Source organism: Scyliorhinus canicula, chromosome 6 (genome assembly GCF_902713615.1).
Source record: "Scyliorhinus canicula chromosome 6, sScyCan1.1, whole genome shotgun sequence".
NCBI classification, from domain to species: domain Eukaryota; kingdom Metazoa; phylum Chordata; class Chondrichthyes; order Carcharhiniformes; family Scyliorhinidae; genus Scyliorhinus; species Scyliorhinus canicula.
The window spans coordinates 31,752,540-31,766,767 of NC_052151.1; the positions used below are offsets into that span (position 1 = coordinate 31,752,540).

General features: G+C 48.1%; 1 protein-coding gene across 3 annotated transcripts in view; it reads right to left on the reverse strand.

Annotated features, from left to right (window-relative positions):
- acoxl (acyl-CoA oxidase-like) overlaps positions 1 to 14,228 on the reverse strand; it is a 531,095-nt gene that overhangs the window by 515,198 nt on the left and 1,669 nt on the right. For all 3 annotated transcript variants that reach the window (XM_038799111.1, XM_038799113.1, XM_038799112.1), the window contains exon 2: positions 1,007 to 1,103. In XM_038799111.1, coding sequence (XP_038655039.1) covers positions 1,007 to 1,103 — 97 coding nt within the window. The remainder of the gene's footprint in view (positions 1 to 1,006; positions 1,104 to 14,228) is intronic.

Consider the following 14,228-nt stretch of genomic DNA (forward strand, 5'->3'; position numbering starts at 1 on the left):
GCTGGAGTTAGGTTCGGAGGACAGGTTTTGTCTGGAAAAATTAATGTAAAAATTGAAATATTGTACTTCAAAATTGTGGCCTTGTCTGCAGGCTTCATCCTTGCAGAACACAAGTTTTGTAAAACATTCCCCAAACACGAGCACTGTACAATACACAACAGTATCCCCGATCCCCAACCAGCAAAGAAATTTGAAAAACAAAGTATACAGTACTTAGTTCCAGCATTCTTCAAGAATTCTTTCAGAAACAAATCCTTCAGAGTTCCTCAGTATATAAAAAGTTTTAAAATGAAGTTTAACACATTACAAGGAGCAGGGAATGGGGAACCTGAGAATGTAACAAAAGAAAAACATTCCTCGAATGTTCAGCAAGGACAAAATGGTGCTGAGAAGAAGCTAGACTCCACAGAGAGTCTGGTCCCGTGATGACATCATCACATTGGGACGAGATGGCAGAATCACTCTGTCCATACCTTTTAAAACGTCGAATATTGCGCTTAAATGCAACTCGGGTGTAAAATTAAAACCCTTCAAAACGAAACACTGTAAACAGGGATTCATTATATCAGTAGGAGGCCCGCGTTGTCTAGTTAAATGCCCAATTGTTACCAATGTGTGTTGGGCCTCACAAAAAGGTTCTGCGCGGGACACTGTCTGTACGGAGTCTGCACGTTCTCCCCGTGACTGCGTGGGTTTCCTCCGGGTGCTCGCCGGTTTCCTCCCACAGTCCAAAGATGTGCAGGTTAGGTGGATTGGCCATTCTAAATTGACCTTAGTGACCAAAAAAGGTTAGATGGGGTTAAGTGGGTCGGTGCAGACTCCATGGGCCGAAAAACTCCTTCTGCACTGTATAGTCTATGTTCTATGTTCTCGATTCCCACCTGTTTCTAGCCAGTAGATGTGAACCCCACCTCGAACAATTAATTCTGGCCTGGTGTCCAAATGTCATTTTGCTTATGTATTTTGTTTCATTACACTCATAGGATTGGATTTTGAGAGCCAATACCTGTTCTTCCAACTGTTGTTGAACTGTTGGTAGCTTTATAACAAACTTGACTCGCTCGGAAGAAAGGTCTCGCATCTCATCCAGGCTCAGGTCATACCTAAAAAGAACAGATTAGCAGAGATAAACCCCTTTAATCAACAAGAATCATCCACCTTTCACACCTGTCAGCCGTGTAGATCATTCAGCACGTGCAATTCTAAAAGTTGTTTTAAAATTAACAAGTATTAAAATGTAGAATAAAACCAGTGAAATAGTGGAAAATGCTCGGGTACTGAAGGACAGGAAATACATGCTGTATTCGCCAAGAGTGTCATATATTTATTCCATTTGATTCCCATACACAACCTGCACCTTTAACATGGTAAATCAAGCAGATTCTTTGGGGTGGAAGACAGGTGTGCAAAATGTGCGGGAGGGCCAGCGAACCATGTCCACATGTTCTGGGCATGTCCAAAGCTTAGGGGATTTTGGCAGGGGTTTGCTGATGTCATGTCCAAGGGTGGCATCGAGTCCAGAGGTGGCGATTTTCAGGGTGTCGCAAGATCCGGGAATCCAGGAGGAGAAAGAGGCAGACATTCTGGCCTTTGCTTCCCTGGTAGCCCGGAGACGGATACTATTAGCTTGGAGGGATTCAAAGCCCCCAAAGTCGGAGACCTGGCTATTGGACATGGCTAGCTTTCTCTGTTTGGAGAAAATCAAGTTTGCCCTGAGAAGATCACTGTTGGGGTTCGCCCGAGGTGGCAACCATTCATATTCATCGACTTCTTCGCAGAAAATTAATGGGGGGGGGGGGGGGGGGGGGTTAGGTTAGCGTAGATTCGGGGGTTCATTAATGGTGGGACCTGTTAGGGAGGGAGGTTCAAGGAGGTTACAGATAACGAAAAGGGAAAGGCCACATAGACATTTTAACACAGGGAAGAGAAGTCTAAAATCGAGACGTTGCCAGGTTGGGAACCAATGGGAAGATAGTGAACACAGGAATGAATTAGTACATGGAAAGCAGAGTTTTGGATGAGCTGGTCATAGATAATAATTATCATGGATAATAAGGAGCAATTTAGCATGGCCAATCCACCTAACCTGCACATCTTTGGACAGTGGGAGGAAACCGAAGCACCCGGAGGAAACACTCGCAGACATGGGGAGAATGTGCGAATTCCACACAGTCACCCAAGGTTGGGATCGAACCTAGTGCTGTGAAAGAACAGTGCTAACCACTGTGCCACCCACTCTGGAAGTAACACAGATGTGGATGATGGTTTCAGCAACAACTGAAATGAGGGAGCTTGAGATGGGCAGTGCTACAGAGCCGAGATAGGCGCCTTCTGCTCAGCTCTCAAAAGTGGCTAAGAGGCTGAATTTTTTAAAAGTCTTTAGGTGGGCGGGAAGATTAATTTAGTCCACGAGTGATAATATAAGAAATAGGACTTGGCTATTTCATAAACAAACTTGATTAAAAGAAAACAATATTTAAACTTCAATCCTAACAATAACAGATTGCATGCAGCTTGTTAACCTTAACACACTAGTTCCCATTAAACAACACTATAACAGAGCATGCAGCTCTCATGTCACTTTCACAGGCAGACAAAGGTAATACTTGCATTTACGACGCAATTTTTCTTCTGTACGGACATTTGCTCTGAACCTTTTTTCCAAAGCCTACATCGGTGGCAACTTTCATGACCTTCTCGGTCAATTTCCAAAGCCACCTTCTCTGTAAATTTTCCAAACAGCATTTCTACTCACTCTCTCAGCTCTCCCAAGCCCTCAAACAAAGATTCTTTGCTGGGGTATCCAGGCTTGAAACCATCAGCGTATCTTGGCTGTTTGATTGCCCACTTCTGTTTATACAAAAGAACAGAGCCATACTATTGATATGCAACTAACGTCTCATTGACGGACAAAGAGGCTATCAGACTCTGTAATGGGCTAAAACAGATCAGACAGAAGTGTCCCAAAGAACAATGGACCCAGGACATCCTGTGTATTCCCACTAACAAGTTTCAGTCTGACTGGGACAATGTTACTCAGCCAAGTGGGGTATCCCTCTGACTCTGTGCTAGCTGTTTTTTTCTTCCCTTCAGTCTATTTAACCCCTAAATTGTCTGCTACATAAGAAATAGTCTCATTTCTGGACCAATTTCCTAATATCTCCCTCACTTAACAGCGACCTCGATGAAGGAGAGGTCATGGCGCTCGAAGTTCAGCTCAGGTTTAAATAGAAACCGTCTGGTTCAGCATCAAACAGTAGATGAGAAGAGGGATGAATTCAGTGACCAGGGAACAAGGTTTGCAGTGGGGACCAGTGTCCCATCTAAGCTGCATGCCTGAGCTGCACACTTAATTATTACAGCCACCCCATGGTGAGGTTTACTGCCACTAGTGCTCATGAGCAAGGAACAGGTAGCCTCAATCATGGCAGGAAATTAACAGGCAAGAACCATGCCTGACACAATTCAGGTAGAATTAACAGCTGTAATTCACTTGGATCAGTTCCTGGAGCCAGAAGCGAGGTCGGTACTCATCTTTCCAGAGGCCCATCCACCAACCCTTCGGCTCACCAACTCCGTCCTCTTTGACCCTCCCGCTCGCAGCCCCTTTCCTGAACTACCATTTACCTCGAGGATTCAGGTTTGAGGGAATTAGCAAGCTGGAGGGAGACGGTGAGCAGGAGGGTTGGGAAGGACAGTAACAAGGGGGAGGGCTGATGAGTAGGAGGGGCGGCAATTGGGAGGGAGGCAGCAAGTCAGGAGAAGAAGCGAGTTGAGAGAGGCGAGCAAAAGCCAAGTTGAATGAGTTTGTAAGTCATTATGAGTTAGAAAATAGGATTTTTGAGCCAGTCAATGTCACTGATCTGGTCACTCTGCTGCAACTGGTTTTACAGAACTATTGAAGCCAACACATTATAAATACAAGGACATTTCTGAGAAGTTTTGGATTCATAGTTTAGATCTCCAAATAATAATTCAAAGGTTATTACATGAAATATTTTAAACCAGGCTTACCCGATGTACAACCCGAGGTGCCAAGCCCATGTATGTGGCCTCCCGACACCAGTTTTCAAACACCCGATCAAATAGTTGTTTCAATGGAAGATTGTTCTTGGAGCTACTCCTCCAATCACAGGCCAAGTCTCTTCCAAATTCAGATTCTGATAGGCGAGCAAGTGAGCCTATCAGCAGGAAGTGAGCGAGTGAAACAGTGTTTGATTGGAGGAGTAGCGAACACGTACTGGTGAGTGTGCTGAAGGCTGCTGGGCCGAGGGAAGTGAAGCAACATGGCGAGGCTGGGGACCAGGAAGCGAGGTACATCCAACCTGAAGTCCAGGGAGACGGAGTCCAAGTCGGGGGTGGGAGGCCGTAGTTTTGCAGGCCCCAGTTGGACGATGTTTGCGTGGGCCTGGGGAAGTGGCACTGCAGCGGTGAATGTGGTTGCGAGAGGACGTGTAGCTTGGAGCAGGTGGTTGGGTATCTACGAGAGATGTGGTGAGTGGCATGTACGAGAGTGGTGGTGGGTGCCAGAGACACGGGCTAGTGTGCGAGAAAGTAGGTGGGTGCCAGAGACTGAGGAGGCAAGTGTGAGAGATTCAGTGAGTGCGAGCCTGCCTTACGCCCAGCCCTGGGTTTCTCACTCACCCCACATACACTGACCCGCTCACATGCTGGTTACTTGCTCTTATTTTTAAACGTAATTTATTTCTATGACATTACTGTACTTTTGCTCAGCAATTGTTTATTTCCTTTCAACCTCATCCTTTTTGAAATTCAATTTACCGTTGTTCCAAACTTTCTCTTTCCGAAATTTGCTCATTGGCACCCCTTGAGTGAGAAAATGTGCAAATGTGGCCACCACGAGCTAAAAGGTTGGACAAGTCCTTTTGTAAACCATCTGTACTTCTTTCCCTCTACTACCTCTCCCAATTCACTTCTGAGTATCTTGTGAGACAGTTTCCTGTTAAAATTGTGAAACGATTGATTACTTCACAATTGACAGTTTTTTTCATCTAAAAAAAAAGCTGCAGATGGAATTAATACTGGTACTTCCTCAAAAATGACCTCAGTCTTAATAACAATAATAATCTTTATTGTCACAAGTAGGCTTACATTAACACTGCAATGATAGGGCAGCAGGGTGGCGCAGTGGTTGGCACTGCTGTGTCACGGCACCGAGATCCCAGGTTCGATCCCAGCTCTGGTTCACTATCCATGTTGAGTTTGCACATTCTCCCCGTGTTTGTGTGGGTTTCGCACCCACAACCCAAAGATGTGCAGGCTAGGTGGATTGGCCAAGCTAAATTGCCCCTTAATTGGAAAAAATGAATTGGGTAATCTAAATTTAAAAAAAAACACCACACAGAAGTTGTGAATATTCCCGGGTTGCCACTCTGATGCCTGTTCGGTTACACGAGAGGGTGAATTCAGAATGCCCAAATTACCTAACAGCACGTCCTTCGGGACTTGTGGGAGGAAACTGGAGCACCCGGAGGAATCCCACGCAGACATGGGAAGAACGTGCAGACTCCACACAGACAGTGACCCAAGCTGGGAATCGAACCTGGGACCCTGGTGCTGTGGAGCAACAGTGCTAACCACTGTGCTGTGCCTCCCTTTCTCCCCACTGTGAGCCCATCGTCTAGACCTCAGTCCTCCTCTCTTCCTCACAATGCTCTCTTCCCCAGTTGTCAGATGTAGCTTCCTCTTCCAATATTCAATTAACTTACAGGGACTCGGTGGGTGCGATTTAACAGTCTCGTCATTCCCAACTTGGTGTTGGGGACAAGGTCATTGAATCTGGAGAGAGGCCTCGCGTTTGCAATGCTCTACAAGTCTCGCCAGATTTACCGGAGTCTCGTGAGATGTCGCAGTCTTTTTTGTTTCTAATCTGGATCTCACCGTCATTGGGCCCCATTATGTTCATTTAAATATGTGTTTGTGGGATTCTCCCATCCCTGGGAACTAACCACATCAGGGTGCCTTTTAGTAATGATTTCCACAAATATGGACCAGTGGTAATGGCATCTTGGGGGGGGGGGGGGGGTCTCCCAGGCCATGAGAGACCTTGGGGTGGTCGGGGACAGGATGGCACCTTGGCATTCCTTTGGGCACCTTGGAAGTGCCAGCCCATAGTGCCCAGTTGGCACTGCGAGGGGAATTTCCGGGAACCGTTAGCCATAGGGCTTAGGACTTCAAGAACTGGAGGGGGCGGGTTCAGGGGGGGGGGGGGGGGGGCGCGAAGGAGCACCAGGTCTCCCTCTACGCAGATGATCAGCTGTTGTATATTTCGGACCCACTAGAGGGGATGGAGGGTGGGGGTGGGTTGGCACTGCCAAACTTCTGTAGCTATTACTGGGCGACTAATGTGGCCATGATAAGGAAATGGGTAATGGAGGAGAGGTCGGCGTGGGGGCGGCTTGAGGCTGCATCATGCCAAGGCACCAGCCTAGGGGCACTGGTAATGGCACCGCTGCCGTTCTCGCCGGTACGATACACCACAAGCCCGGTGGCATCTGGAGAGGGGAAGGTGTCGGACATATATCAGGAGCTGCAGGAGGCGGAGGAAGCCCCAGTGGAGGAGCTGAAGGGCAAGTGGGAGGAGCTGGGCGAGGTGCTAGAGGAGGGCCTGTGGGCTGATGCCTTGGGCACGGTGAACTCTTCCGCACCATGTGCCAGGCTCAGTTTAATTCAGTTTAAGGTGATGCACCGGGCTCACATGATGACGGCGAGAATGAGCAAGTTTTTTGAGGTGGAGGACAGGTGCGCGTGATGTGCAGAGAGCACAATGAACCATGTCCATATGTTTTGGGCATGCCCGGCGCTTAAAGAATTCTGGCAGGGCTTTGCGAGGACAATGTCCAGGATTTTGGACACGCAAGTGGAGCCGAGTCCAAAAATAGCGATCTTTGGGGTGTCAGAGGATCCGGGAGTGCAGGAAGCGAAAGAGGCCGAAGTGTTGGCCTTTGCCTCCCTAGTAGCCCGGAGACAGATCTTGTTAATGTGGAGGGACTCGAAACCCCCGAGCGGGGGGGGGGGGGGCAGGCCGGTTTTCCTAGGCTGCGACACTTCCATCTGGATTGGCAGAGGGCCTTTTCCAGGAAGACCTGGGCACCATAAAAGGGGCACTGGCCCAGATTACTGTTGACCCATTAGCGCTGCCACGCTAATCTTCCGCTCGACCAGTCCCATAAGCTTTGAGGCCTAAGATGGATGTTGAATTGGATCCATTGGAACGTTAGGCATTATACGCGCTGTAATGATGAAGCCCGATTGCTCTGTAGGCCTATGTAGCGATTACAAGATGACGGTAAATGGTGTCGCTCACCTGGACCATAAAAAGCCCCTCGCATTGAAGATTTGTGTGTGAAACTTAGTGGTGGTCAACTTTATAAAGTTAGATGTGAGCCACAAATATCTTCAGCTGGTCCTGGACCCTGGCTCCCGACATTTTGTGATGATAATCACGCACCAAAGGCTGTATGTATACCCGGTTGCCTTTTGAGTCTCCTTGGCATGTGCAATTTTTCGGAGAGTAATGGAGAACATCCTGTGGTGGTTATCTCGTTATCTCAAGTGGCGGTATACCTGGACGATGTGTTGATTAGGGCTCCTCCGCCAGGAGCATACCATACATCGACTCTTGCTACACCTCCTGCTGCCTTGTGAAAGCGGGCAGCCGAATCAAAGACCCTTCCCACCCGGGTTATTCTCTCTTCCATCAGGCAGGATATATAGAAGTCTGAAAACACGCACTAACAGATTCAAAAACAGCTTCTTCCCCGTTGTTACCAGACTCCTGAATGACCCACTTATGGACTGAACTGATCACTCCACGCACCTTCTGTACTGAGTTGTGCTACACTGCGTACAACGTCTATGTTTATGTATTTACATTGTGTAATTATGCATGTCCTATCTTTTTTTATATATGAAATTGTCTGCCTGGACTGTACACAACCTCGGTACACTTGACAATAAATTAAATCCAATTCAATCTATAGAATCTGGCCGAAGTCCTGCGGTGTTTCGAGGAGGTCGGCTTCCGCCTCTGGCGGAAGAACGCGTCTGCAATGCAGCAAAGGCCACATATCTGGGTTACCACATGGACCGCCATGGCCTACACTCCGTTGAGGACAAGGTGCGGGCCATCTAACAGGCCCCCCAAGTCAAAAGGACCAATGGAACTCCGTTCATTCCTCGGGCTTGTGAACTATTATGGAAATTCATCCCGAACATGGCTACCCCGTTACCCCCCCCTCTTCAGACTATTGAAAAATGGCAACGATGGGAAAGGGCCCAGCGCAGTGGGCAGCTTTCTTGGAAAATAATGCGACAACTTTTGTCCTACAAATTGCTGACCCATTTTGACCCAACCAAACCACTCATCCTGACATGCAATGCACCTCCTGGAGCCTTCCTCAACCACCACATGGGCTGTAGCGGACCATCGCGTTTGCATCCAGGACACTCACTGACGCAGAGGAAATATGCGCAGATCAAGAAGATGGTGGTTGGTCGTCCTCTTTTCGAATAAAAAAATTTCACCAGCATGTCGCCATACATTTACCATTTTCACAGACCATAAGCCTTTATTAGGCCTGTTCAAGGAGGATCAGACGATTCTCCACATAGCATCTGCTCAGATCCAGCGTCGGGCCCTGTTGCTGGCCGCATACGGGTAAGTGCTGGAACATGAAGATTCCCTTCCCCCTCTCCACCAGGCAGCCACGCTGCCGTCAGCCGCAAAGTTGCTGCCGCCCTCTACCGTGGGCCTCACGGTAGCATGGTGGTTAGCATAAATGCTTCACAGCTCCAGGGTCCCAGGTTCGATTCCCGGCTGGGTCACTGTCTGTGTGGAGTCTGCACGTCCTCCCCGTGTGTGCGTGGGTTTCCTCCGGGTGCTCCGGTTTCCTCCCACAGTCCAAAGATGTGCGGGTTAGGTGGATTGGCCATGCTAAATTGCCCGTAGTGTAGGGTTAGTTGGGTTACGGGTATACGGGTTACGTGGGGTGATCATTGCTCGGCACAACATCGAGGGCCGAAGGGCCTGTTCTGTGCTGTACTGTTCTATGTTCTATACACTCTCTCGTTGCATCCTTGAAGAATTCCAGTAGATTTGTGAGGCAAGATTTTCTTTCCTCAAGTACAAGCTCATGTCCCGTCTATCGCAAAGACCATTAACATCCACCTCTGTAACAACATCGCTCTTTCTCCTAGCCACAGACCTCGGTGATCTTTTTTTTTTTTTAATTCATTTTTACGGGATCCTGTCGCAACTACTTCAATGCCCTCCTGGCTTGTCCTCAGGTCCCTCCATGGTCTTCCTCCCTTCATTTCAATGTAACCTCTTCCAGTCTTAAAACGGTCACCCCCACATACCCCAAATCTCCATTTCCATGTTCCCCTCCTTCTACCGCACCTTCGGAGGCCTTGCCTTCAGCCATCTAGCCTCCAAGCGCTCAAATTCCCCTCCTCTACACGCCTTTAAAACCTCCACTTTGACATTTTGCCAACAAGCCATTGCACACCCCACTTAATATCACCCTCTATGACTATGTCTCAGTTACATGCCTGTTAAGTGCCATTGGAAATTAAACAAGCAAATTGTGTTTTGCTGCATGGAACCTAAATCTCAACAACAGTACAGAAGGAACTTGGCACGATAGTGTCTGCTTGACTCTGACGTTAGCATTCATATATTTGTGACCCCCTTAGGGGCTGGTTTAGCACAGGGCTAAAGAGCCAGCTGTTAAAGCAGACCAAGGCAGACAAGCAGCACGGTTCAATTCCCATACCAGCCTCCCAGAACAGGCGCCGGAATGTGGTGATTACGGGCTTTTCACAGTAACTTCATTTGAAGCCTACTTGTGACAATAAGCGATTTTCATTTCATAACACTCCATTTAGGTTGTGGCATTCAGGGCAATATTATTATATTTTCTTGTGGGGGTGGGCAAGGCAAAAGCTGGGAAAGGAATACATTTAAATGTCATACATAAGAATCCAGTTAGAAACAGCAAATGCCACACCAGGCCATGCGGTTGCATTCAAATGCATTTCCAAATGCAACACAGGCCATACAACAGCTACAAATCAGTCTAGTCTTCCCCTGCTACTCCAATCAATTCATCTAATCAGAAAATTGTTGTCTTGTCTGCGTTGGAAAAAATCAATTGGAGGACTGCAGAATGTCGCTGATTCCCTCAAGCGGTGACGCCAACTGTTTTGGAAACATTATTAGCTGTTTGTACTGACACAGTCTCTTAAACATTTTAAAGAGGTACTCGTGGGAGCGTTGTTGGTATGTGGAGTGTACAGTTGAGCTATTCCCAGTACGCCTCCCGGGGTAAACTGTGAGCTAAACTCTTAGACAACGGAAGCAATTGGACTGGCTTTGCTCCTGCGAGGGTGGTTCAGTAAGTATTTTGCAAGCTATGGAAGCCCAACCTGTTGGAACATGGAGTCAATTTTCATCTCTACCCGGAGTGGAAATCTGGCAGAACACGTTAGCTACTTTTAAAAATTGAACCAACTTGATTGTTATTACATTATCTATTTGCATAGCACCCTTCAATTAGTAATACATACTTCACAAGAGCAATAATCAAACAACATTTAACATGTCACATAAACAAAAACAAGTCCTAGTGGTTAACCAGCTGAAAATCTCCACTTCAAGTGAAACAACTTTAAGCGAATCATGGATTCCCACAGGAGTCAACGTTAAAGCTGGATGTAGAAGTCAGAAAAAAAGACGTACAAGCTGAAATACTGTCCCATATTTGGGCCGCACTGTGCATTGCTAGCTGAAATAACGTGAAACGGGTGCGATTTAATGGCCTTGTTTTGCCGGCGCAGATCCAGGCGAAGCGGTTAAATAGCAAGAGAGAGGCCAAAATCAGGATCCATGCCAGGCGCAAATTAGTTCCCAATCTAATTGGCCCGCTCCCAATAGTGTGTACCGGATCCCACCCAGACGTAGTGAGACACCAATTAAGAACAAACTACATCTCATTTGCGAGATGCAAGTCTAATCCAACGGCCTCCCGGGAACTAACCAGCTCCCAACGGGATGTCACATGGGCGCTGTTTAGCACTCCCTTTAAAAACTAGAAGCTGGCTGTTGAGGGGATTGGAGGTGGTAAGTAGCCATATCCCTGGCATGCAGCCCAAGGGCACTGGAGCAGCTATCCCAGTGCTCGAGAGAGAGGGGGAAAGAGAAATATGCCTGGGGAGGGGCTGGATGTCATACGTCAGGGGTCACCCCTGGGCTTGGGATGGGGGGGCCTACAAGCCATCCTCCAGTATCATGCATAGCCATAACAGGGGCAGCTACAGCTGCTGCCTGTCCTACGGGTAGCACGGGCAGCATGGTAGCACAAGTGGTTAGCACTGTGGCTTCACAGCTCCAGGGTCCCAGGTTCGATTATCCGCTGGGTCACTGTCTGTACGGAGTCTGCATGGTCTCCCAGTGTCTGCGTGGGTTTCCTCCGGGTGCTCCGGTTTCCTCCCACAGTCCAAAGACGTGCAGGTTAGGTTGATTGGCCATGATAAATTGCCCTTAGTGACCAAAAAGGATAGGAGGGATCATTGGGTTACAGGGATAGGGTGGAAGTGAGGGCTTGAGTGGGTCGGTACAGACTCGATGGGTCGAATGGCCTCCTTCTGCACTGTATGTTCTATCCATCAATCGCTCCCAGGACAGAGCCCTGTTTGTGGAAAATCCTGCTGCCCGGGCATCTTGATGGACTTGGCTAACCTCAAAGTTTATATAGTCAGCTGCCCAGGCATACAGGGTATCCGTAACTTCCCAGATGCTCTTGTGGGCTGTGGCTGCGGAAATGCTGCACAACTCCCTGCTCGCGCCCTGGAATGTACTCATTGCAGAAAGGTTCAGGGCTCAGTGACCTTCACAGCCACCAGGAGCTGGCACCCTCCCTCTGTCTCCTTGTTGAGACGGAGCCTCTTACGGCACATGCTGTCCGTCATCTCCGCGTACGACCAATGACATCTGTAAACCGTGGGCTGTCGCTGGAATCCCCCTCTGGGTCTCTCCTCGGCCCGGTGGGTGGCAGGCGTGCTGGGTGCGCAGCAACCCCCTGCACATTGGGTGTCGCCTGCATTGACGATGCTGCAACCTTCTCCGGCGTCTGGCCGGCCGCCTGGTCTGCTACCAGCACAGTGAGGGCTGCCGCGGCAGGGTCAACAACACCATCGGAGGTCAAGGGTTGGCAGGCGAGACTAATGCAACGGGCCGGTGTTAACGTACCCTTGCAGCCCGGTGGAGGTCATTTGTCTTCTTCCTGCACTGTACGGAGGGCCTCTAGGTCACGCTGCCCAAACAGACGGCCACTGCCTCTCAGGCAGCATTGCCGGCCCTGCTGCTGGTCACCCGACCCCCTCAGGGGAACAGGGTGCCCCGTCTCACCTCAATGACATCCAGCATCCTGGTCAGATCGGCATCCCCGAAGCTCAGAGTAGGTTTGCCATGCTCGTGTGCTGTCTGGAAGTGAGTTCAGAGGGAGAGCTGCCGGGTACTGTCCGGTGAATCAGCTGGCAGGACAGCCAGTTCTGGAATGAAGCATGTGGAGGATCATTTCCGTCACCAAGTGTCATTAAATACGGGCTGTGATCTCGCCGGCTCGAAAGTCGGGAAACACCCAGAAAGTTACGCCCAATAAGACACTTGAAACTTTTTCCATTAAATAGCACCCCAAATAAATCACTAAATATAGAAGAAATATTATACAAATATAGACAACATTCACCAGATTTGTAGGCTGTTGGCTTTTCCTGCTTTCTTTGCAGCAGCAGACACACTACCGCAGTGATGGGGGTCTCTGGCTGTTTAAAAGTGATTTAATAGTATCACCCACAGCAGGCACCTCTGAAACTGCAAAATTTAAATCAAATTTTAATCCAACTCTTTGCTTGGAAAAAAAAAAACAACCCTGGCTTTGGATTCCTTTGGGACTTTTGTAAAAATTGGTCTTGCCTCGAAAAATGTAATAGACAAGACTCCTTAACAATGGCACCAATCGGTCATAGGGACAGACCAGAAGCTAGCCAATGCACGCAGATGCCAATGAAGGTGGAGTGCAATGACATGCGCTTTGTGAAAACGGACAGGGATGACATGGGGAGGGCAACACAGGGAGGGACTCTAAAAGTAGAAATCGTGACTTAAATCAGGGAAACTGGACCTAAAACAAAAACGACTTTAAATGAACGAGCTTAAAACAGAGCAGCTTAAAACCAAGGACTTCTTTGTCAAAGTGGTAGGTTTTAAATAGCATCTTAAAAGGTGAAAGGAGAGGTAAAGAGGTAGAGGAATTTATGGAGGGAATCCAATAACATGTGGTTTAACAGCTGAAGGCACAGCAACCAATAGTGGGATAATGGAGATTGGAAATGTGTAAGACGCCAGAATTAGAGAATGCAGGAATATCAGAGGGCTGGAGGAGGGTTACAGAGATAGGGAGGGTGAGGCTTTGGAGGAAACCAAACAGAAGACTGAGACCTTTTACCTGTGAGGCATAGAAACAGGAGTAGGCGGTTTAGCCCCTTAAGTTTGTTTTGTTACAGGGTAGCCCGGTGGTGCTGTGGTTAGCATTGCTGCCACACGGCGCCGAGGTCCCAGGTTCGATCCCGGCTCTGGGTCAGTGTCTGTGTGGAGTTCGCTCATTCTCCCCGTGTTTGCATGGGTTTCACCCCCACAACCCAAAGATGTGCAGGTTCGGTGGATTGGCCACACTAAGTTGCCTCTTAATTGGAAAAGATGAATTGGGTACTCTAAATTTATGGGGGAAAAAATAAGTTTGTTTTGTTATTTAATGCGATCAGGGCTCATTAAATGCCTAATTCCATACAGCTGCCTTTCTCCCATATTCATCAGCACATCGGTAAATGAAAACTTACCAATTTTGGATCTAAAATGAACAATTGATCAATCATCCAAACTTCCATGACACTTTGCCTTTCCTATTTTTCAGCCCTGAATGATCTGGCTCTAATCCAGACATTACCACATGGGAACCAATATTAGACATTACCACATGGGAACCAATATGTGAGCATGAGGATGATGGATGAATGGGACCTGGTGCAGGTTAGGTCACCAGCAGCAATCTACTTGGCCAGATTGCATATGAGGCAGAACATTTCGTCCTAATGTACCCGGCTTCATGTCTGATAGTCTAAAACGATTTGGATTTACTTAGGATCTG